At 51.0% G+C, this 25,929-nt stretch overlaps 1 protein-coding gene across 2 annotated transcripts in view; it reads right to left on the reverse strand.

Annotated features, from left to right (window-relative positions):
* Window positions 1-990: 990 nt before the first annotated feature.
* LOC140396302 (protein mono-ADP-ribosyltransferase PARP12) overlaps window positions 991-25,929 on the reverse strand; it is a 40,911-nt gene continuing 15,972 nt past the window's right edge. For both annotated transcript variants that reach the window (XM_072484761.1, XM_072484762.1), the window contains exons 6-10: window positions 14,814-14,919; window positions 8,568-8,655; window positions 7,061-7,163; window positions 5,165-5,285; window positions 991-2,492 (exon numbers count right to left, since the gene is read on the reverse strand). In XM_072484761.1, the coding sequence (XP_072340862.1) occupies window positions 2,425-2,492; window positions 5,165-5,285; window positions 7,061-7,163; window positions 8,568-8,655; window positions 14,814-14,919 (486 nt within the window). In that variant the 3' untranslated portion in view covers window positions 991-2,424. The remainder of the gene's footprint in view (window positions 2,493-5,164; window positions 5,286-7,060; window positions 7,164-8,567; window positions 8,656-14,813; window positions 14,920-25,929) is intronic.

Here is a 25,929-nt window from a genome sequence, read left to right on the forward strand (position 1 = left end):
GGCTTTAAGTGGTTCAGTGCAGACTCAATGGGCCAAATGGCCTCCTTCTGCACTGTATGTTCTATGTTCACTGCACTCATTCATTTGCATTTGATGCAGTTTCATCAGTTTTTTAAAAAAAAGATAAACCAGGACGACAGTTAGTTGAATAAATGCTCTGGAAAAATTCTTCTCTGAGCTCCTCAGCTCCAGTCCCGGAGAGTTTAAACAGTAATATACGATTTCAACTTTGGTGAAACATCCACTTGAGCACACAAGTCAAGCTTTTTGAGTTACTGATTCAGGTTACTGAGTAGGAGCAACTCCTGAGGAAATTTGTGGCACAAATCTTTTATTCAAGGTATTTTTCTGCCATCACAGGTGCAATTGGACAAATGACTTCCTAATTTGTTGTCATCCAAGATAAGAAATTGGATGAATATTTGAGAAGCAGGAATCCAAAACAATATGGGGATAGGGCAGCTCTATTCGTAAAGCTAGCAGCAACAGAATGCTCGGCTGCATGGCCTTTGTTGTTAACCTATGACATTACAGACGTATCAGTGAAGTAAACATTAAATTTGGCAGATCGACCTAACAGGGATTGCCAGATTTATATTAGGGGTGGAAATTCTGAGGAATTTCTAAATTGCAATTTGACAGTATCTTGCAAGCACCTCAACCCCCTCAGCAAGTGGGTCAGCAACTAGGGATCATAGATTTAAAATCATTGCCAAAAAACTAGATAGTAAATAGGAAGAAATGTTTTTACCCAGTATTAAGATTTGGAAGGCACTACTTGCAATAATAGTGAAGCAGATTCCAGAAGAATCCCCAAAAGGCAATAGGACATGTACTTGACTAGGACTAATTTGCAGGGCTATGGAGAAAAAGCTGGAGCATGGGTCTAAATGGGCTAACACAGGCATGTTTGGCCGACTGGCCTGGTTTTGTGCTGTAATGTTCTATGATGCTGTGTGTTACAGAGTCAGGGATACATGAAGAGCAACACAATTTCATTCCAAGTTTATTCAGATACAAAACACCACAGATGATATTAATTCAAGCAAAAGATAAATTACTTCAGTTGCCACCAGTTCCCGATGCAACAAATTGATTGAGGTTAATATTTCCAACATTGCACAAAAAGATGAGAACCGATTTCAATATAAAAGCCAGAGATTACATAACTGATATTGTCACCGATCACTGATATCATCACCGATGCTAATGAATATTTCTTTGGATGACCATTTACTCTACAGCCTTCTTAGAGTAATAGCATTGGGGTAGAATAGGGTTGTGGTGTTGTTACTGGGCTAATACTTCAAAGGTCTAGATTAGCACCCTAGCACTAATCTCCCCCACCGCAGTTTGAGAAGCTGAATTTAGTTTAAAACGTCCAGAAATCAATAAACTAGTATCAGTAAAGAGAAATGACCAGGAAGCTGTGAGGTTATTGTAAAAACACAGCTGGTTCATCAATGTCCTTTAGGGAAGGAACACTGCTGGCTTGGCTGATATTTAATTCACAGAGATTGCAGGGTAATCATGGAGAGGGGTCCAGCAATTTGATGGCTGCATGAGGCAGCAGCTAATTTACTATCACCCGTTTGTTTTTAAACCGTCAATGAATGTTAATCTAAGTCTCCTCTGCATACAACTGTTTCCTTTACAAGGGTCTGGTGCATACACCGTTTGCTTATATATTATATATAGTATAATATATCCCTTGCAGTTTCCCAGAGACAGGATCAAATTCCCAAGAGCTTCCCAGAGGCAGGATTAGACAAGAACTGGCAGTATGAGGAAATACTGGGACAAATAGCCAAACGTTTGGTCAAAAAGGTAAGTTTTAAGGAGTGTTCTAAACCGAAGATAAAGCAGGAACTGTACTTCGAGGACTCTTTATAGGTTTTTAATGTCAGTAAATTACTTCCCAGAAGTGTCGTTACTGTTTTAATGTGGGAAATGTGGCAGTAAATCCGTACACAAAAAAAGTGTTTCTTTTTCAAACACATGTTGGTTGCAGGGTAAACAGTGGGCAGAAAACCAGAGAGAACATCCCTGCTTTTGTCTGAAATAGTGCCATGGTATCTTGTATATCCACCTGGGACGGCAGGGGAGGCCTCGGTTTAATATTTAATCCCAAAAATTCTTAGCTAGATTTTTCATATATCTAATATTTTAAAAGGTTTTTTATTGTGCAGGTCAAGGAAGGCAGTGGTAAATATTTGGCAGTTTAAAGATTTGAATATGATAAACAAATGTATCAAATATATGGCTATTGTCAGTTAGCATAGATACTATGGGAATCAGTAGAGGATCTAATAGTTGCTCAAAGCTGCGTCATCAATTATTGTCGCAAAGCAATTTCCATCTCTCTGTCCACGGGTAGATTGGCAGCAGAAGGATCATCAGACAGAGTTACCTGGGTGGTGTCGCTTACGGCAACAGGGCAAGCCGCTGAACACTGCGTGTTGCACCAGTGGACAGATTAGTCTGCATCATGGCTGAAAGATTGAAATGGAAACATGAAGGCATTTAAACTCCGTCATAAACTTTAAAATTCAAACTGGAGTGGACATTTGTGCCACACAAGTAGTAGGCAATGACCATCTGCATCAAGGGAGAATCAAACAATCGCTGTTTGACATTCGATGACATTACCATGGCTGATTCAAAGGCATTACCATTGCTGTATCCTCCACTATCAGCAGCCTGGGGGTTTCCATTGACCAGAAACTGCACTGGACCAGCCATATAAATACCAAGGCTACATGAGCAGATCAAAGGCTAGGAATCCTGCAGCGAGTAATTCACCTCCTGACTCCCCAAAGCCTGTCCACCATCAACAAGGTACAAGTTTGGAGTGTAATAGAAGGCTGATCTTTTGGAATGTTCGGTGATTAAATGGGCCGATTAAGAGGTCACGCATCTTTGCACATTTGGGGAGTTTGAAAGCGGATGTTGCGTTTCTACGAGAGACTCATTTGAAGTTAGTAGATCAGATGGGGCTGAGGAAGGGCTCAGTGGGGCAGGCTTTTCTCTCTGGGTTGGGCATGAAAACGAGGGAGTGGCAGTGTTGATGAATAAGAAGGTGACCTTTACGTGTGTGAAATATAGAGGCAGACCCTGGGGGCAGGTTTGTGATGGTAAGTGGGAGTCTGGAGGGGGTGCCGGTAGCGCTGAGGAACATATATGCCCCAAATTGGGATGATGTAGAATTCATGAAGCAGGTTTCGGCAAATGTTCCGAACTTGTATGCACCGGCTGACTATGGCGGCGGGGTGGGGGATGACTCCAATATAGCGTTGGATCTTAGGCTTGATCGGTTGTGTCCCAGGTCTTTGAAGGTGTCGGTGATGGTGAAGGAGTTGCAGGGGGTTTATGGGGCGGATGGGTAAGGTGGACACGTGGCAGTCTGAGAGGCCGAGGGAAAGTGAATTTTTGTTGTTTCGCATGTCCACCGGGTGTATTCCAGATTGATTTTTTTTTGTACTTGACAAGGCGATGTTAGCTGGGGTGGTTGAGTCGGAACATTCGTCGATTATGGTGTCTGACCACACGCAGCACTGGGTGGACTTGTGGGTGGAAAGGGGGGGCTCCCAGTGGCCGCAGTGCAGAATGGATGTGGGGTTGTTGGCAGATAAGAAGATCTGAAAAGGTAGGGGTGGCCATCTGGGATTATGTGGCGCATATCAAGATGGGTGAGGTCTCCACCTCCATGTTATGGGAGGTGCTGAGGTGGTGATTAGAGGTGAGTTTAATTTTGACTCAGGAGCACAAAGGAGAGGTTGGAGAGGTTACAGAGGCAGAGCTTGGTGGAGGCCACCCAAGTGGTGGACCGGAAATACTCAACACCAGAGGAGGCATTGTTAAAGGAGAGTCTCCAAATGGAGTTTGGGCTTATGTCCACAGGGAAGGCAGTGAGGCAATTGCGCAGGGCCAGTAGGTCGATGTACGAGTATGGGGAAAAAGCCAACAGGATGCTGGCACATCAGCTGAGGAGGCAGGCAGCATCGAGGGAGATTGGATGGATGAGGGATAGTGGGGGTGCAGTGGTCACAGAGTCGGTGGGGGGGTGAATTGGGGTATTTGATGCTTTTTTTATGGACGCTGCACAGCTTGGAGCCTCCGGTGGGTGATGAGGGTATGAGACGGTTCTTGGACGGGCTGCAGTTCCCGAGCGGATGATACAGGGGTTGGGAGCGCCGATGGGGCTGAGGGAGATAATGTTGTGGGATCTATGCAGTCAGGGAAGTTCTGGGGCCTGGACGGGTTCCTGGCAAAGTTTTATAAAAAATTTGGTTCAGAATTGGGGCCCCTATTAATCAAGATGTACAACGAGTCTTTGGAGAGTGGGGAGGTCCCCAAAAGCTGTTTCAGGCTTCTATCTCGCTTCTTTTAAAATAGGATAAGGGCCCAGAACAGTGTGGGTTGTACCGTCCAATTTTGTTGTTGAATGTGGATATGAAAATATTGGTGATGGTGCTAGTGATGCGTATAGAGGATTGTGTGCCAGGGATGATAGGTGAGGACCAGATTGGGTTTGTGAAGGGGCGGCAATTGTCGGCTAATGTCCGGAGGGTATTGAATGTGATCATGGAGCCTCCTGGGGGCCAGGTACTAGTGTTGATGGACGCAGAGAAAGCATTTGACTGGGTTGAATGGACATATTTGTTTGAGGTGTTGGGACGGTTTATGTTAGGACATGGATTCGTAGATTGGGTGAGGCTGCTGTATAAGGCCCCTATAGCGCCTCTCCGGATGAATAACTTTGGATTACAGTGGGGGATGAGATAGGGGTGCCCGTTCTCCCTGTTGCTTTTTGCTCTAGCTATTGCACTCAGGGTCTCGGAGGGTGGAGTGTATTGTGGGGGGGGGGGGGGGCGGGGGGGGGGTGGAGCACCGAGTCTCTCTCTACAATCTCCTGTTGTACATTTCAAACTCGCTGTTCCTTCATTATCGCTAGGTGAAGTTCCTGGAATTCACTCCCAACAGCACCGTAAATGAACCTACACCTCAGGGGCTGCAGCTGTTCAAGAAGGCAGCTCACCTTCTGAAGGCTCACGAGGGATGGGCAATAAATGCTGGCCTAGCCAGTGACGCACACTTCCCCAAAATTAATAAAAACATAGAGGTTACATCATGGAAACATCTTTAGTAGAAGCGTTTGGCTCACCCAGGAAATCCAATTCGAACTGGTCATTATTCACATAGAAAGTCAGAGAGCCCGATGGGTTCTGCAAGTATTCAGATTCGATCTCCTCACTGGTCACCGAGCATTCTGTGCCTGTTCCGCTCTGTGATATATAAGGGAAAGTCAGAAAAACTGGAACATTTAAAATTCTTTGGATGCCACAACCTTTATGTTGCTAACATTGTGCAAGATCAGCCAACCTCACTTTACCCGGTCTGCTTCAGACTGGTTAGCTGATCAGTTCATCCCAGTTCCAGGAAATATCAAAATATCCACCCCAAGTCTGGTCAGATGCTCAAACGTATGTTTGGGGAGAGCACTGGCTACCTCCTATATGAATGGTCGGTTAGTTGTTGGATATTATTGGTGGATTAATGCGCCTCAGTGAGACTTTTGTCAACCACCAAACATAGTGGACTAATTCTCGACGCACAGGTGGTTACACCATCAGTCACATTCATCAAGAAAACGTGGGCAGATTGTGCCCGTATTGCTCGAGATGTTGTAGGGTGTGTGAAGGGTGGGAGTGGCTGGCGAGGACTGAGCTCCAGTCTGTGGGTGTAGACTATTGGATATATTCCCAGTCCTTGGTTGAACTTGTACATCCAAGCTTTGCCTGGCATGTCATGTCTGAATGGTGCCAAATCTATATAGAGCAGTTAGGACGTCTGTAGGGCAAGGTCGTTGCACTCTTGTCATGTGAGAGTACCTTTAAGAAATGGGTGTTTATCAAATAGCTGTAGTGGATGTACCTTTAAGAAATGGGTGTTTATCAAATAGTTGCAGTGATGTCAGAGTGTGGGTTGAGCTGGGCTGTCTGTCTGTTATTACTTTCGTTTTTGAGCTGACAGCTACATAGAACATACAGTGCAGAAGGAGGCCGTTCGGCCCATCGAGTCTGCACCGACCCATTTAAGCCCTCACTTCCACCCTATCCCTGTAACCCAATAACCCCTCCTAACCTTTTTCGTCATTAAGGGCAATTTATCATGGCCAATCCGCCTAACCTGCACGTCCTTGGACTGTGGGAGGAAACCCACACAGACACAGGGAGAACGTGCAGACTCCGCACAGACAGTGACCCAGCGGGGAATCAAACCTGGGACCCTGGCGCTGTGAAGCCACAGTGCTATCCACTTGTGCTACCGTGCTGCCCAAAGTGTGTGTTTGGTTTCGTTTTCAGAGTTGGAGCTGCATCCAGCCAAACAAGGTGTAATTTTGATCTCTCTCTGCATGAAAAGAATGTCTTCAGATCACTTGCTAATTTAAAAGTGATAACTGCTCTCAGTAGAGAATTTAAATCTGCTGTCTTTGTTAAAGAGAGTATTTGTCTTCTGGATGTTGCTAGGAAAGATTAAGGGTTACTTATAGAGTACTGTATTCTTTCGGGGGGAGTATTTGAGTTGATAGTTGCTAAGATGTTTACTGTGTGTTTATAAAATGTTAACTGGATTCATAGAATAAACATTGTTTTGCTTTAAAAATACTTTAGATCTCTGTTGCATCACACCTGTAGAGTGGGACCTTGTGCTCCTCATAACCAAAATCTATTAAAAGTTGTGGGTCAGGTGAATTCCATGATACACTTTGGGGTTCTCTAAATCCTGGCCCGTAATACCTCACTGTGGATGGATTCTTGTTAGGCAGGGGAAACCAAAGGTTGAGGGTAGATGGGAATGTGGAATACAAAACACAAACTGATCAGCCATGATCTTAGTGAAGATCTGCGGAGCAGGCTCAAGGGGGCGAATGACCTACTTCAGCTCTTAAATTTGTAAGTTCATATGAGCGAGTTTATTCACTGGCAGATGGTACTTCAGCTCTTATTAATCATAATTTTCATAAAACACAAACTTTAATCACAGAATGCTTCCTTACCCGTCTTTTGTAGTTGTACCAGCTGCCATGGTTTCCTGAAAACTGCCACCTGTATTGCTGATGCTGCCCATGGAGGTTTAAATGACTCATTGGTTCTGAAAGACTAAGCATAGCACACCATAAAAAACACAGATTTTAGAATCACTGCCTGGGATAAATATCCCTACTGAAAATGACAAACAAACCCCACTTGAAACTAACGAAGATTGACTCAACATCGGCACATCGGTCTGTAGAAGACTGCAAAGGTCAGCAGGAGTGACATCTTGGCTGGACTTGCTAAATCAAGATGAAGACTTTGAATACATCATAATGCAGAGAGGGAAAGGAAACTAATGGAGATCAGCGAGTACAAGTTGAGCAGGATTTCAGAAGGCTGAGATGGATTTCTGGACATTATAAATAGAGGCAGCAAATACAAAACCAAGCAAGTTTTGCTAAACATTTAGAAAATAAATACTGGTTAGGCCCCCGATGGATTATTGTGTTCAAATCTGTGCACCACACTTTAGCGAGGATGTCAAGGTAGTTAAGAGGATGCCAGGAGATTTATTGGAATGGTATCAAGGATGAGGCATGTCAGTTATGCACCATGAATGGAGAAACTGGCAGTGTGTTTCTTCAAACAGGGCAGGTTAAATGGAGATTTGATACAGCTACTCAAAATCATGAGCAGGGAGGAATAAGGAGACATTGTTTCCAGGGGCAAAAGTAACCAGAGGACACAAATTTAAGGTGATTGGCAGAAGAACCATAGATGACGTGAGGAAACTTTTTTCTTTTAACTCAGCCAGTTGTGGTGATCTGTAATGAACTGCCTGAAATTGGAGTGGATGCAAATTCAATAGGGATTTTCCATAGAACCAGAGAATGGTTACAGCACAGAGGGAGGCCATTTGGCCCCTCATCCCAATGCTTGCTCTCTAAAGAAGCAATTCACGACTGTCCTGCTCCCAGTAATCCTGCACATTCTTCCTTTTCAGACAATTACCCAGTTTCCTCTTGGAATGCCATGATTGAAGCTGCCTCCACCTCATTCCACATCCTAACCACTTGCTGCGTGAAAATGGTTTTCCTCCTGTCACCATTGTTTCTTTTGTCATTTACCTTACTCTGTGCACCCCCCATCCCATTTCCAATCCTTCCATCAATAGGAATAGTTTTCTCCTGTCTACTCCATCCAGACCCCTCATGACTTTGGACGCCTCTATCAAATCTTCTCCCAAGAAAAAGTCCTAATCTCTCCAATCGATGTAACTGAAGTTCCTCAACCTTGGACTCCTGATAAATATTTATCCCTTAATCAACCTCAATAGGACAGACTATAAGGTCATCATCATATTGTTCTTTGTGGGACTTTGCTGTGAGCAGACTGATTGCCACATTTCCTAATTACAAGTGAATACACAACACAACTATTTGATTGGTTTTAGTGTATTTTAGGAAGTCACAGTATTTAAATTCAAGCCTTTCCTTTCATTATTCAGTGTTGTCTCATGGTGCTAACCTGAATCTGGCCTTCATTTTGCCTTGAAACTTTGGTCTGCGTTTGAGGTGTCTTTTTGTCCCAGTCACCATGTTGATCTGCATCATTCCTAGAAAGAGACCAGTAAATTGTTTCTCAGGAATCCAGAGGAGAAAGCTGATTAAATATGTCCAGTATATAAATATGTCCAGCATATAAATATATCCAGTATATAAATATATCCAGTTTATAAATATGCCCAGTATATAGGTACAAAAAGCAATCAAATGAGTTATGGAAAGCTGCGCTTTATCCCAAGGGGGCTGAAAGACAAAATGAAATTATGGCTTTTTCCTACACAGCCCTGGTCAGCCCACATCTGGCGTAACTGTGTTCAGTTCTGGGTACCGCACCACACCTCAGGAAACAGTTATTAGAGGGTGTGCAGCTTAGCTTCATCAGGACGATACCAGGGACGGGATTCTCTCAGCCCACGCCGGGCCGGAGAATCGCCGGGCCGGGCGCGAATCGCACGCCGCTGCCCTGACGCTGGTCTGCTGATTCTCCGGAGAGTGGAGAATCAGCGCCATTGGCGCCGGCGCGGCGCCGGTTGGGGGCTGCTCTACTCGGCCCCCCCCCCAGGTGATTCTCCACCCAGGATGGGACAAGTGGCCGCACAAAAAATCCGAGTCCCGCCGGCGCCGTCCATGTGTGGTCTTGCCCGGCGGGACCTCGGCGTGCATCCATCCAGGGGCGGCCTGGTGTGGGGGGGGCTCCGACCCCAGGAAGGGGGGGGGGGTCTGACCCCAGGAGGGACCTCCACTGTGGCCTGGCCTGCAATTGGGGACTACCGATCGGTGGGCCAGCCTCTCGGGCTGGGGGCATCTCTTGCTCCCGCCGGCCCCTGTATCCTATGCCATGTTGCGTCAGGGCCGGCGCGGAGAAGGGAGCCACTGCGCATTGAGGCGGTCACAGTGCACATGCGCAGACCCGCAGCGCCCATTTGACACCGGCATCGGCAGCTGGAGCGGCGTGGCTCGATCCAGTGCCATGCTGGCCCCCTGTAGGAGTCTGAATTGCTGCTCATGATGGCATGTTGATGCCGTCGTGAAACGTGATGGCGTTTACGACGGCGTCAACAGTTAGCCTCAGGATCAGAGAATCCCGCCCCAGAGCTTAGAGGGTTAAATTATGGGGACAGGTTTCTTAAACCTGGTTTATATACTCTTAAGTATGAATGATTGAGGGGTGTTTAAAGTGTTAGAAAAGTTTGTGAAGTAGATTCAGATAAACTGTTTCCTGTGGAGGGGAATCTAGAACAAGAGAGTGTAATCTAATTTTCACAAAGGATAGCAGAAATCGGGAACTTTCTCTCCCAGGAAAGTTTCTGATGCTGGACATTTTAAAATTAATAGATTTTTATTGGGTTATGATGACAAAGTAGGTAAATGGGGTTAATGCACAGATCATGAAATAATTGAATAGTGGACCAGTTTTGACAGGTTGAATGGACCCAAGTTCCTTGGCAGGACCCTCCGTCCCTCCGCACCTGTTTTCTGGTGCGGCGCATCCCCGCCGGCAGTGGGATTCTCTATCCCGGAAGCCCGCCCATTGTGGGCACCCCCATGTCGTCAGCGAAACGGAGGAGCCCGCCGATGGAGAATCCAGCCCCCTATCTTTCAAGAGCCCAATACAAACAACAAGGAGAGTTTTTGTTAATGTTGTTTAAGGTAATTGGGAAAATAACCAGAAGACACTTTTAATGCTGCAAGTTATAATGACCTGAAATGCATTGGCTGAAATAGCAGTTGCACAAGTTCCAATCGTAACTCTCAAAAGGAAAATGGGGAAGTTGACTCCAAAAATAAAAATAAAACTGCAGGGCTATGGGGAACGATTGGAGGAGTGGGACTATTGGGTAGATCTTAAAGGGTCATCACAGGCATGGCAGGCCAAATGGCCTCCATCTGCACGATAGGGTAGAATTTCACGCTTGGCAGGCCAATTGGCGGGCGGAACCAGCAGCGGCTGCAAATCCCAATCCTGTCTGACTCCAATAAATACTCCCAATATTAATACTCACATTTAAGTGGCAACCAGTGCAAATCACACCCTCATTGGGTGAGCCTGGCTGGTGGGAGTGGGCACACAGCGGGTGCCGTGTTCAATGGCAGCCTCCACAAGTTTTAAAAGTGGCTTCCACAGGCTGCTGTTGAATCCATGGTGTAAGAGGTCAGCTGAGGTCAGCAGTTATGGCCTTGTCTGGAGAATCTGAATTCAATGCTGGAAAGGGTTCAATGACCTTTTGCGTTCGGCATGGGTGAGTACTGATTGGGCATTGTGCTAAATGGGGCACTGAGGAGGGCACCCATTCATGGGGTCCAGGAAGTTACACACCATGCAATTGCCAGTTTGTTCCAAGACTGGAGAGATGAATCAGCAGCCTTTGGTCCATCAAAGGTGCAGGTGCCTAAAGGGGTGGTAACATTCACAACCCTCCCTGGGGTGTTTCGAGTTGGGGAGGGGGGCAGCAAGGTATGGAATTGGAGGTGAAGGTTTCAGCACTCATTGGAGCTCTGCACTGACATTCAGGAGAAACAAAATCACAACAATTGTGAGCGAACTGCAACTGGTGGTGGGAATGGCTAGCCTGGCGATCGACACCAGCCAGGACCTGGGAGCCAAGGGTGATTGAGGAGGAAGGTCCTCAGGTCATGGAGAGGCTGGCATCTCTGAGGAAGATATGAGCCCATTGGGATAAAGTATGACAGAATGAGGCTCAAGGAGACGAATGAGCATTTCATCCATCAGAACGACCTCATGTATGTGCTGATCACTGAAACACCCGAATGCAACTGAGACCAATCGCAATGGGCAGCATATGCTGAGATGTTAACCTGTGTGATATAATCTCATCCTTTGTTTTCATCCCTCTGATGAAATGTCCACCAGAGCCAGCCAAGAGGCCAACGGCCCTCCCTGAACATCCGAGACATTGGGGGATGCACACGTGGCACATCATCTCTCCGAACTGCGCAGCAGCTCAGATACTGGCATGCTGGTGGCCGTGACCATGTTGGGAGAGTTGCGAGGGCACATCAGTGAGTACATAACACACGCACAGGGGCAGATGGTGGAGGCAAAGAGTTTCCAGTTAATCAGTGATCAAAGGACTGCGGGGGACCAGGGATTGGCAACTTAAGTGGAGAGGCAGCTCCAGGTGCGCAATGACACACTACTGGGGTTATGATTGGACCGGACCGGTAAGCCCCCACACAGACACTGATCTCTGGAGATCAATGCTTGTGTGGGAGAAGGAGGCAGCATCCAGTGTCAATGTGGTTGCATCCTTCAATCGGTGAGCAGAGGGGTGAAGATTCACTTCCCTGCTCACTCTCTGTACAGAAAGGAGATAGAGAACCGAGTAGAGTGGTGTAACAAGAACAATCTCTTCTCCAATGTCAGCAAAACTAAAGAACTGGGGCGGGATTCTCCACCCCCACGCCGAAGTGGCCGTGCCGTCGTGAACGCCGTCGAGGTTCACGACGGCACGGAACGGCCCCGGTCCCGACCGATTCAGGCCCTGACAATGGGCCAGGATCGGGGCCGCGTCATCTACACGCGCCAGGCCTTGTCGCCCGCGTAAAGGCGGCGCCGCATAGATGACGCGGCCGGCGCCGCATAACGGGCATCATCCGCGCATGCATGGTTGTCGTCCTCCCTAAATCCGCCCCGCAAGAAGATGGGGGACGGATCTTGCGGGGCCGCGGAAGGAAGGAGGTCCTCCTTCAGAGAGGACGGCCCGATGATCGGTGGGCACCGATCGTGGGCCACTCCACATTCCAGGTGAAGCCCCGTGCAGGATCCCCCCTCGCCCCCCCACAGGCCGCCCCCCCCAGCGTTCACGCACCGCCCACGACTGCAGCGACCAAGTGTGGACGGCGCCGGGGGGGAACCTGCCATTTTGGCCTGGCCACTCAGCCCATCCGGGCCTCAGAATAGCGGGGGTGCCGGAGAATCGCCATTTTGGGTGTCTCCGGCGATTGTCCGGCCTGCGGCCCGCAAAACTCAACCGGGCCGTTCCCGCCGCTTGGGAGAATCGCGGGAGGGCGTCGGACCGGCGTCCCCGAAAATTTTGGCGGCCCAGCGATTCTCCCAACCGGCGTGGGAGTGGAGAATCGCGCCCCTGGTCTTTGACTTCAGGAAACAAAGTACTGTACAGACTCCTGTCAGCATCAATGGTGCTGAGGTGGAGATGGTTGACAGCATCAAATTCCTAGGTGCTCATCACCAAAAATCTGTTCTGGTCCACTCACGTCGCTGCTACGACCAAGAAAGCACAACAGCGCTTACACTTCCTCAGGAAACTAAGGAAATTCAGCATGTTCACATTGACTCTTACCAACTTTTACAGATGCACCATAGAAAGCATCCTATCTGCTGCATCACAGCCTGGTATGGCAACTGCTCGGCCCAAGACCGTAAGAAACTACAGAGAGTCGTGAACACAGCCCAGTCCATCACGCGTACCCGCCTCCCATCCAGTGACTCTGTCTACACATCCCACTGCCTTGGGAAAGTGGACAGCATAATCAAAGACCCCTACCACCCGGGTTATTCACTCTTCCAACTTCTTCCATTGGGCAGAAGGTACAGAAGTCTGAGAACACGCACTAACAAGTTCAAAAACAGCTTCTTCCCCACTGTTACCAGACTCCTGAATGACTGTCTTATCGACTGATCTGATCTCTTCATAGTTTCTCTACTGAGTAGTACTACACTCCGTATGCTCACCTATTGCCTGTATCTATGTATTTGCAGTGTGTATTTATTGCAAGTCCTTTTTTCTTCATGATCTGTCTGAACTGTATGCCGAACAATACTTTTCACTGTACCTCAGTACACGTGACAATAAATCAAATCCAAACCTGCTGCTGTCTCTGTAGACTCCTCTCATGGAGCCCCAGACGAGGGCAGCAGCTCCTCTGTCTCACTGCCAGGTGCTGCTCCATCCTCCGTGTCCGTGGCGACTGGGGGTTGTCCGGCAATGTTAATGATCTAACCCTCCTAGGTGGTACCTGCTCGGGCCCTGCCGACCAGACGACGACTCTCAAGGTAATCTGTGCCAACAGGACAACAAGATCATCACCCTGCCTCAAAAGCCACCCTCATCTCGAGGTCAATGGATTTTTCCATTGTCGGTGTCTCACCCATGGCGTTCTTGTGGGGTGTGGGGTGGGGTTAATGGTGGGGGGTGGTGAGCCACAGGCATTGGGTGTCAGTCCAAACAATTAGAAGATTTTTCAGATCCAACCACCTGGCAGATGCTCGTCACTGCTCCCCATGAAAGCCAGAGCCTTCTGCGGCACTGGACCTTGGTCATGTTGAGGAGTTTGATTGCCACCTCTACACCCTGGCAACTTGGTAGTGGCATCTTCTGCAAAGGCAGTCTCCTTGCCCTGATCTTCCTGTGCCGGCACCTCTGCCCATGGGGGGCACCTGCGACCACCTTGCTTCTTTGTTTCCACTCCCCCTCAGCGGAGCAGGTGCTCCCTGCCGAGTAGAGAATTCCCATCAGCAGGTCAGTGAATGGGGCTCACCTGTGCGCAAAGAGCAACAGAGGGAGCCAAACCTCCAGTGCCAGAGGACAGAAATGTCCTGCGCACTCTACTGTGATGAACCCAACGCAGAAAACACTCAGCATCAACACTCCAAAATACCACCTCACCTCACTCATAGAAACGCCTAACTCCTCAGCCAGCGTTTGCAGCAGGTCCCTTTTATCCCACCCTTGCATGAAAAAGATAAATTACATTTAATCCGCCTGCCCGTTTTGCCCCTGCAATGAGCTTAAATTGCATGGGCGACGTTAATTATGGTCACTTGTGATTTTAATCCCCTCAACCTCTTCCATTATTGTCAGTGGATGAGCTATTGATCTGCACCAGAGCCCACAAACCAAGACATTGTGTAAGTGTGTTAGCATGTGTACCTGACAAGCAATTTACTGGTCTTCCGGGTTGGGTTCATGCCCACCCGGTCAACGTAACATTCTACCCCATACGATTGTATGTCAACATTTTACCAAACTCAATAAACTGCAATGGGAGTGTACTTAAAACTTTCTGTGTATAATTTTACTGTCCCCATATGATATCAAATATGTCAGTGAGCCTGAGCTTCCCACTAACTTTATCATTGTACATTTGGAAATACGCCATGAACTTTTTCATATGTCTTGAAAGCATTAATAATATATCTATCAAGTTGAGTTTCAAAATAACTTACTGCGGAAGCAGATCTCGTAAGATGTGTGGTTCAGTGTAATTGGGATGGTTTTGCATCTATCCAGTTGATACTCACTTTCAATGTCAGCGCTGCTGATGGTGTTATCCTATTAATAAAGAGGAATTGATTAATTACACTAATTAATTGCAAAGGCATCAGCTCTGATGCCTCACAAATTAGGTGCAGCCCAGTACAGCACTAAGAAGATAGGAACATGAAGAACATGAACATGAGGTCATTCAGCCCCTTGAACATGTTCTGGCATTTATCTAAAATAATAAAAGCAAAATACTGCAGATGCAGGTAATCTGAAATAAAAACAGAAAATGCTGAATAAACACAGTAGGTCTGGCAGCATCTGTGGAGAGAGAAACAGAATTATCTAAATGACCCTTCTACAGAACTGACAGTTAACCATGGCTGACATGAAGCTGAACTCAATTTATCCTTTGTTCCATATTCCTTAATACCCTGCAGGAGACAAAATTCTAGATTTAAATTATCCTTTGTGTGAAGAAGTGCTTCTAGATTGTCCTCCTGAACAACCTGGCTCTAATTTTGTGCTACCACTGAGCCAGGTTGGACTGAGCTAATGAAAGGCCACAGGTTTGGAGGGATTTGGCAGGAAGCTTCTGAGTGAAGGGTCTAGGCAACTCAACCAGTGATAACATGAGTGATGTAAGGAACGGTAGCATAAGCGAGGAAAACAAACTCTTCGAGAAAGAGTTCGCAAAGCATTGCGATGTAGGCTTCAGCGGACCTTATGCATAGTGCCAGCCATGATCCAATAGGTAGCATCTTGCTTTAGAGCCAGGAGATTGTAAGTTCAAGGCCTTCTCTAGAGAGAGGCTCTCTAGAGCCTCTAGCACAAGTCCAGGCTGAGATTCCTGGTACCATTACCATACCATAGAATTTACAGGCAGAAGGAGGCCATTCGGCCCATCGTGTCTACACTGGCTCTTGGAAAGAGCGCCCTACCTAAGCCCACACCACCCTATCCCCATAACCCAGTAACCCCACTCAACCAACACTAAGGGCAATTTTGGACACTAAGGGCAATTTAGCATGGCCAATCCACCTAGCCTGCACATCTTTGGACTTTGGACTGTGGGAGGAAACCGGTGCACCCGGAAGAAACCCACGCACACACGGAGAGAACGTGCAGACTCCGCACAGACAGTGACCCAGCCGGGAATCGAACCTGGGACCCTGGAGCTGTGAAGCAATTGCGCTAACCACCATGCTACCGTGCTGCCCTTAGAAACAGGAGTTGGATAGACCATGCAGCTCTTTGAGCCTACTCCACCATTCAACAAGAGATAGTGCTGAACTGTATAAAGTGATTGTAGCACCATCGATCACACACGAGGCGAGACGTAAAGAATTTCAATCGAGGCTTTATTGAGCAGACTTGTTCCCCAGCAGCTCACTCACAGAATGCAGCTGCGGGGATTAAACCCAGATTCTTATATCCCTCCTATCTGGGTGGAGCCCAGTAGGTGGAGGATCCAATCGGGATCCAGCATCTGTCCTCCAATAGCTCCTCGGCATTCCTGGTGTACCGTATTACCCCTAATACATACCACCACATTCTCCCCTTGTTAAAAAAGAACCCGGCGGGGTGGTGGGTGGTATGGTGGTAGGGGTTTACAGGGTTGGTACCTTAACCATTGAACTATATACAATCATGCCGCTTTTACTGCGACACCGAATTATTCACAATTTACCCGATTTGCAGTGTTAACTATTTACAACAATGCCGCTTTACTGGGCCACTGAATTATATACATCTTAAGTCGATTCGATGAGTCGAGATGGTGCTCTGGTCGCCCTTTCCGATCGTCTCAGCCCGGGTGGTGGTGGTGGTGCTGGCTCGGGTCCGGTCGACTCTGGGAGCATCGCGCTGTCCCCTTCTGTTTCCTTACTCCTGGATGGGCCTGGGAGGAGGACCGATCCCCCCGGGAAGGGGGTGGCTGTGGGGTGCACCGGCGGGAGTGAGGGGGAGGTGATTTGTGTTGGGGGGTGGTGGGGAGCTCCGGTGGGTGCCAGGTCCCGCAGAGAGACCGTGTCCTGTCGGCCGTCTGGGTACGCCACGTAGGCGTACTGCGGGTTTGCGTGGAGTAGATGTACCTTTTCCACCAGCTGGTCTGATTTGTGCGCCCGCACATGTTTCCGGAGCAGGATGGGTCCCGGGGCTGCCAGCCAGGTCGGAAGTGACGTTCCAGAAGCGGACCTCCTGGAGAAGACAAGGAGGCGCTCGTGAGGCGTTTGGTTAGTGGTGGTACACAGCAGGGACCGGATAGAATGAAGTACATCCGGGAGGACTTCCTGCCAGCAGGAAGTTGGGAGACCCCTAGACCGTAGGGCCAGTAGGACGGTCTCTACCTGCCCATTCCCCCGGGGGTTGTAGCTGGTCGTCCTGCTCGAGGCTATGCCCTTGCTGAGCTGGAATTGACGCAGCTCGTCACTCATGAAGGAGGACCCCCTATCGCTATGAATGTAGGCGGGGAAACCGAACAGGGTAAAGATGGTGCCGAGGGCTTTACTGACCGTGGCCGCGGTCATGTCGGGGCAGGGGATGGCGAAGGGGAAGCGGGAGTATTCGTCAGCGACGTTAAGAAAGTACGTGTTGCGATCGGTGGAGGGGAGGGGGCCTTTGAAATCCAAACTGAGGCGTTCAAAGGGACGGGAAGCCTTTATCAGGTGCGCTCTATCTGGCCTGAAAAAATGCGGTTTGCATTCTGCGCAGATTTGGCAGTTCCTGGTGACTGTTCGGACGTCCTCGACGGAGTAAGGGAGGTTGCGAGCCTTTGTGAAGTGGTAGGAACGAGTGACCCCCGGGTGGCAGAGGACCTCGTGGAGGGCTTGGAGACGGTCCACTTGTGCGTTGGCACAAGTGCCGCGAGATAGGGCATCGGACGCTCGTTCAGCTTTCCGGGACGGTACATGATCTCGTAGTTGTAGGTGGAGAGTTCGATCCTCCACCGCAGGATCTTGTCGTTTTTTATCTTGCCCCGCTGTGCATTATCGAACATGAAGGCTACCGACCGTTGGTCAGTGAGGAGAGTGAATCTCCTGCCGGCCAGGTAATGCCTCCAATGTCGCACAGCTTCCACTATGGCTTGGGCCTCCTTTTCTACTGAGGAGTGGCGAATTTCTGAAGCGTGTAGGGTCCGGGAGAAAAAGGCCACGGGTCTGCCCGCTTGGTTGAGCGTGGCCGCCAGAGCTATGTCGGACGCGTCGCTCTCGACTTGGAAGGGGAGGGACTCGTCGATGGCGCGCATCGTGGCCTTTGCGATATCCGTTTTGATGCGGCTAAATGCCTGGCGGGCCTCTGACGACAGAGGAAAAGTAGTGGACTGGATTAGTGGGCGGGCCTTGTCTGCGTACTGGGGGACCCACTGGGCGTAATAAGAAAAGAAGCCCAGGCAGCGTTTCAGGGCTTTGGTACAGTGGGGGAGAGGGAACTCCATGAGGGGGCGCATGCGTTCGGGGTCGGGGCCTATCACTCCATTACGCACTACGTAGCCAAGGATGGCTAGACGGTCGGTGCTAAACACGCATTTTTCCTCGTTGTAGGTGAGGTTGAGGGCGTTAGCAGTCTGGAGGAATTTGCGGAGGTTGGCGTCGTGGTCCTGCTGGTCATGGCCACAGATGGTGACGCTGTCGAGGTACGGGAATGTGGCCCGTAAACCGTGCTGTTCGACCATTCGGTCCATCTCTCGTTGGAAGACCGAGACTCCGTTCGTGACACCGAATGGAACCCTTAAGAAGTGGTATAGCCGCCCGTCTGCTTCGAAGGCAGTGTACTTGCGGTCACCGGGGCGAATGGGGAGCTGGTGGTAGGCGGACTTAAGGTCCACGGTGGAGAAGACCTTGTACTGTGCAATCCGATTGACCATGTCGGATATGCGGGGGAGAGGGTACGCATCTAGCTGCGTGTACCTGTTGATGGTCTGACTGTCATCTATGACCATCCTTTGCTTCTCCCCTGTCTTCACTACTACCACCTGGGCTCTCCAGGGACTATTGCTGGCCTGGATTATGCCTTCCTCCAGCAGCCGCTGTACTTCGGACCTGATAAACGTCCGGTCCTGGGTGCTGTACCGTCTGCTCCTAGTGGCGACGGGTTTGCAATCCGGGGTGAGGTTCGCAAACAGGGAGGGCGGTTCGACCTTGAGTGTCGCGAGGCCGCAGATAGTCAGTGGGGGTATAGGGCCGCCAAATTTGAATGTTAAGCTCTGGAGGTTGCATTGGAAGTCCAACCCCAGGAGTGTGGGAGCGCAGAGGTGGGGGAGGACATACAGCCGGTAATTTTTGAACTCTCTCCCCTGCACCGTTAGGTTTGCGATGCAGAACCCTTTGATTTCAACGGAGTGGGACCCCGCCGCCAGGAACATTTTTTGGGTGCTTGGCTGAATTACAAGGGAACAGCGTCTTACCGTGTCCGGGTCAATAAAACTCTCCGTGCTCCTCGAGTCGATCAAACACGGCATTTCGTGGCCGTTCACCAGCACCATTGTCGTTGTCGTCTGGAGCGTCTGGGGCCGCGACTGGTCGAGGGTCACCAATGCCAAACGTGGTTGGTGTATCAGACCGTTGTCTTCAGGCAGTGTGGAGCCGTCCACACCGGGGTCCTTGCCTGTCAGCCAAGATGGCGGCGTCCATGGATCGCACGCGGTCGGGGGTGGACAGAATGGCCACTCCCATGAGTCGCACGCGGCCGGGGGTGGACAAAATGGCCACTCCCATGAGTCGCACGCAGCCGGGGGGTGGACAAAATGGCCGCTCCCATGGATCGCACGCGGCCTGTGGGTAGGAAGATGGCGGCGCCCGTCCCCCCCTCGTGGTGTCCGGGGTCCAAAATGGCGGCGGCCATTGGCCGCCCGTGGGTCGCTGGGAGAGTTGAGCCCGTGGTCCCATTTGTTCCCCTGAGATAGCGGCGGCCCCACGGGACTGGCACACCGCTGCGTAGTGCCCCTTTTTACCGCAGCTTTTGCAGGTGGCCGAGCGGGCCGGGCAGCGCTGGCGGGGGTGTTTTGACTGCCCGCAAAAGTAGCAGCGGGGGCCGCCCGGGTGGTCTGGGATTCTGGCTGCGCACGCTTGCGGAGGGGTTGGGGTTGCCGGGGGGTCGATCGCGGCGGGGGTCCACGGAGCCCAAGGGGCTGCAGCGCGGTCGGAGGCATAGGCGCGGGCGTTTTGGGAGGCCACGTCGAGGGAGGCTGTGAGGGCCCGTACCTCTGTGAGTCCGAGTGAGTCTTTCTCTAAAAGTCTCTGGCGAATTTGCGACGATGCCAAACCTGCTACGTAAGCGTCTCTGATCAGGAGGTCCGTATGTTCGTTCGCCGTAACCACTGGGCAGTTGCAGTTTCGTCCCAGGATCGTTAGAGCATTGAAGAAATCGTCTAGCGATTCCCCGGGGATTTGTCGTCTCGTCGCGAGCTGGTAGCGTGCGTAGACCTGGTTGACGGGCTTAATGTAGATTTCCTTCAGCAAGTTGATCGCCTCTGGGAATTCTTCCGCGCCCTCGATGAGTGAGTAGATTTCGGGACTCACCCTGGAATGCAGTACCTGCATCTTCTGGTCTTCTGCTGGTCTGCCGGGGGCTGTTCGGAGGTATCCATCAAAGCACACCAGCCAGTGTTTAAACGCGGATGTTGCGTTTGCTGCGTGGGGGCTGATTCGCAGGCACTCCGGGGCGATCCGGAGCTCCATATTCCTTTTTAAGTCTGCTCAATAAATTGTAGCACCATCGATCACACACGAGGCGAGACGTAAAGAACTTCAATCGAGGCTTTATTGAGCAGACTTGTTCAGTCACGTTCCCCAGCAGCTCAGTCACAGAATGCAGCTGCGGGTATTAAACCCAGGTTCTTATATCCCTCCTATCTGGGTGGAGCCCAGTAGGTGGAGGATCCAATCGGGATCCAGCATCTGTCCTCCAATAGCTCCTCGGCATTCCTGGTGTACCGTATTACCCGTAATACATACCTCCACAGTGATAAAGTGTGATATTATAGATGAGGTTAACCCGAGGCCCCAACAGGTAAAAGTGAAAGAGCACATGGCACTTTTTGAAAGATGAGTTCCTGTCAGTGTCTTAATTTCATTTCCCTCAAATTATCAGGCCATTTATCTTATTGCTACTTGTGGGACCTTAATAATGCAAAAGCTGTTTGCTACATCTCGTACATAACAAAGATGATTAAAATGGGATACACTGAGGATATGAAAGGTGGCATATAAATGCAAGTTTCTGTTTTCAACACCAATTAGGGTTTTGTGGTGGCATGTATTAAGGGTAATAAGGTAGACCATGAATGCCGAGGAGTCATTGGAGGACAGATGCTGGATCCCGATTGCTCCACCCAGATAGGCGGGGTATAAGAACCTGGGTTTAATCCCCGCAGCTGCATTCTGTGACTGAGCTGCTGGGGAACGTGTCTGAACAAGTCTGCTCAATAAAGCCTCGATTGAAGTTCTTTACGTCTCGCCTCATGTGTGATCGATGGTGCTACAATTTATTGAGCAGACTTAAAAAGGAATATGGAGCTCCGGATCGCCCCGGAGTGCCTGCGAATCGGCCCCAAGCAGCTAACGGAACATCGGCGTTTAAGCACTGGCTGGCGTGCTTTGAGGGATACCTCCGAACAGCCCCCGGCAGACCAACAGAAGACCAGAAGATGCAGGTCCTGCATTCCAGGGTGAGTCCCGAAATCTACTCACTCATCGAGGACGCGGAAGAATTCCCAGCGGCGCTCAACTTGCTGAAGGAGATCTACATTAAGCCCGTCAACCAGGTCTACGCACGCTACCAGCTCGCGACGAGACGACAAATCCCCGGGGAATCGCTACACGATTTCTTCAATGCTCTAACGATCCTGGGATGAAACTGCAACTGCCCAGCGGTTACGGCGAACGAACATACGGACCTCCTGATCAGAGACGCTTACGTAACAGGCTTGGCATCGTCGCAAATTCGCCAGAGACTTTTAGAGAAAGACTCTCTCGGACTCACAGAGGTACGGGCCCTTGCAGCCTCCCTCGTCGTGGCCTCCCAAAACGCCCGCGTCTATGCCCCCGACTGCGCTGCAGCCCCTTGGGCTCCGTGGACCCCCGCCGCGACCGACCCCCAGCAACCCCCACCCCTCCACAAGCGTACACAGCCAGAATCCCAGACCACTCGGGGGGGCCCCGCTGCTATTTTTGCGGGCAGCCGAAACACCCCCGCCAGCGCTGCCCGGCCCGCTCGGCCACCTGCAAAAGCTGCGGTAAAAAGGGGCACTACGCAGCAGTGTGCCAGTCCCGTGGGGCCGCCGCTATCTCAGGGGAACAAATGGGACCACGGGCTCAACCCCCCCAGCGACCCACGGGCGGCCAACGGGTGCCGCCATTTTGGCCCCCGGACACCACGAGGGGGGGAATGGGCGCCGCCATCTTCCTACCTACGGGCCGCGTGCGATCCATGGGAGTGGCCATTTTGTCCACCCCCGGCAGCGTGCGACTCATGGGAGCGGCCATTTTGTCCACCCCCGACCGCGTGCGATCCATGGACGCTGCCATCTTGGCTGACAGTCAAGGACCCCAGCGTGGACGGCTCCACACTGCCTGAAGACAACGATCTGATACACCAACCACGTTTGGCATTGGTGACCCTCGACCAGTCGCGGGCCCGGACGCTACAAACGACAACGACAAAGGTGCTGGTGAACGGGCACGAGACGCCGTGTCTGATCGACTCAGGGAGCACGGAGAGTTTTATTCACCCGGACATGGTAAGACGCTGTTCCCTTGTAATTTGGCCAAGCACCCAAAAGTTTTTCCTGGCGGCGGGGTCCCACTCCGTTGAAATCAAAGGGTTCAGCATCGCAAACCTAACGGTGCAGGGGAGAGAGTTCAAAAATTACCGGCTGTATGTCCTTCCCCACCTCTGCGCTGCCACGCTCCTGGGGTTGAACTTCCAATGCAACCTCCAGAGCTTAACATTCATATTTGGCGGCCCTATACCCCCACTGACTATCTCCGGCCTCGCGACACTCAAGGTCGAACCGCCCTCCCTGTTTGCGAACCTCACCCCGGATTGCAAACCCGTCGCCACTAGGAGCAGACAGTACAGCACACAGGACCGGACGTTTATCAGGTCCGAAGTACAGCGGCTGCTGAAGGAAGGCATAATCCAGGCCAGCAATAGTCCCTGGAGAGCCCAGGTGGTAGTAGTGAAGACAGGGGAGAAGCAAAGGATGGTCATAGACGACAGTCAGACCATCAACAGGTACACGCAGCTAGATGCGTACTCTCTTCCCCGCATATCCGACATGGTCAATCGGATTGCACAGTACAAGGTCTTCTCCACAGTGGACCTTAAGTCCGTCTACCACCAGCTCCCCATTCATCCCGGTGACCGCAAGTACAATGCCTTTGAAGCAGACGGGCGGCTATACCACTTCTTAAGGGTTCCATTCGGCGTCACGAACGGAGTCTCGGTCTTCCAACGGGAGATGGATCGAATGGTCGACCAGCATGGTTTACGGGCCACGTTCCCGTACCTCGTCAACGTCACCATCTGTGGCCACGACCAGCAGGACCACGACGCCAACCTCCAAAAACTCCTCCAGACCGCTAACGCCCTCAACCTCACCTACAACGAGAAAAAATGCGTGTTTAGCACCGACCGTCTAGCCATCCTTGGCTACGTAGTGCGTAATGGAGTGATAGGCCCAGACCCCGAACGCATGCGCCCCCTCATAGATTTCATAGAATTTACAGTGCAGAAGGAGGCCATTCGGCCCATCGAGTCTGCACCGGCTCTTGGAAAGAGCACCCTACCCAAGCCCACACCTCCACCCTATCCCCATAACCCAGTAACCCCACCCAACACTAAGGGCAATTTTGGACACTAAGGACAATTTAACATGGCCAATCCACCTAACCTGCACATCTTTGGACTGTGGGAGGAAACCGGAGCACCCGGAGGAAACCCACGCACACACGGGGAGGACGTGCAGACTCCGCACAGACAGTGACCCAAGCCGGGAATCAAACCTGGGACCCTGGAGCTGTGAAGCAATTGTGCTATCCACTATGCTACCGTGCTGCCCCTCATGGAGTTCCCTCTCCCCCACTGTACCAAAGCCCTGAAACGCTGCCTGGGCTTCTTTTCTTATTACGCCCAGTGGGTCCCCCAGTACGCAGACAAGGCCCGCCGACTAATCCAGTCCACTACTTTTCCCCTGTCGACAGAGGCCCGCCAGGCCTTCAGCCGCATCAAAGCGGATGCGCGCCATCGACGAGTCCCTCCCCTTCCAAGTCGAGAGCGACGCGTCCGACGTAGCTCTGGTGGCCACGCTCAAACAAGCGGGCAGACCCGTGGCCTTTTTCTCCCGGACCCTACACACTTCAGAAATTCGCCACTCCTCAGTAGAAAAGGAGACCCAAGCCATAGTGGAAGCTGTGCGACATTGGAGGCATTACCTGGCCGGTAGGAGATTCACTCTCCTCACTGACCAACGGTCGGTGGCCTTCATGTTCGATAGTGTACAGCGGGGCAAGATAAAAAAACGACAAGATCCTGCGGTGGAGGATCGAACTCTCCACCTACAATTATGAGATCTTGTACCGTCCCGGAAAGCTGAACGAGCCGTCCGATGCCCTATCTCACGGCACTTGTGCCAACGCACAAGTGGACCGTCTCCAAGCCCTCCACGAGGACCTCTGCCACCTGGGGATCACTCGTTTCTACCACTTCATAAAGGCCCGCAACCTCCCTTACTCCGTCGAGGACGTCCGAACAGTCACCAGGAACTGCCAAATCTGCGCAGAATGCAAACCGCATTTTTCAGGCCAGATAGAACGCACCTGATAAAGGCTTCCCGTCCCTTTGAAAACCTCAGTTTGGATTTCAAAGGCCCCCTCCCCTCCACCGATCGCAACACGTACTTTCTTAACGTCGTTGACGAATACTCCCGCTTCCCCTTCGCCATCCCCTGCCCCGACATGACCGCGGCCATGGTCATTAAAGCCCTCGGCACCATCTTTACCCTGTTCGGTTTCCCCGCCTACATCCATAGCGACAGGAGGTCCTCCTTCATGAGTGATGAGCTGCGTCAATTCCTGCTCAGCAAGGGCATAGCCTCGAGCAGGACGACCAGCTACAACCCTCGGGGGAACGGGCAGGTAGAGGGGGAGAACGGAACGGTCTGGAAGACCGTCCTACTGGCCCTACGGTCTAGGAGTCTCCCAACTTCCCACTGGCAGGAAGTCCTCCCGGATGCCCTTCATTCTATCCAGTCCCTGCTGTGTACCACCTAACCAAACGCCTCACGAGCGCCTCCTTGTCTTCTCCAGGAGGTCCGCTTCTGGAACGTCACTTCCGACAAGGCTGGCAGCTCCGGGACCCATCCTGCTCCGGAAACATGTGCGGGCGCACAAATCAGACCCACTGGTGGAGAAGGTACACCTACTCCACGCAAACCCGCAGTACGCCCACGTGGCGTACCCAGACGGCCGACAGGACACGGTCTCTCTGCGGGACCTGGCGCCCACCGGAGCTACCCCCCCTCCCCCGCCAACACAAATCACCTCCCCCTCACTCCCGCCAGTCCACCCCACAGCCACCCCCTTCCCGGGGGGATCAATTCTCCTCCCAGGCCCATCCAGGGGTAAGGAAACCGAGGGGGACAGCGCGATGCTCCCAGAGTCGACCGGACCCGAGCCAGCACCACCACCACCACCCGGGCTGAGACGATCGGAAAGGGCGACCAGAGCACCATCTCGACTCATCGAATCGACTTAAGATGTATATAATTCAGTGGCCCAGTAAAGCGGCATTGTTGTAAATAGTTAACGCTGCAAATCGGGTAAAATGTGAATAATTTGGTGGCCCAGTAAAAGTGGCATGATTGTATATAGTTCAATGGTTAAGGCACCGACCCTGTAAACCCCTACCACCATACCACCCACCACCCCGCCGGGTTCTTTTTTAACAAGGGGAGAATGTGGTGGTATGTATTAAGGGTAATAAAGTACACCATGAATGCCGAGAAGCCATTGGAGGACAGATGCTGGATCCCGATTGGATCCGCCGCCTACTGGGCTCCACCTAGATAGGCGGGATATA

The sequence above is a fragment of the Scyliorhinus torazame genome, chromosome 19, assembly GCF_047496885.1.
Source record: "Scyliorhinus torazame isolate Kashiwa2021f chromosome 19, sScyTor2.1, whole genome shotgun sequence".
In the NCBI taxonomy this organism is placed as follows: domain Eukaryota; kingdom Metazoa; phylum Chordata; class Chondrichthyes; order Carcharhiniformes; family Scyliorhinidae; genus Scyliorhinus; species Scyliorhinus torazame.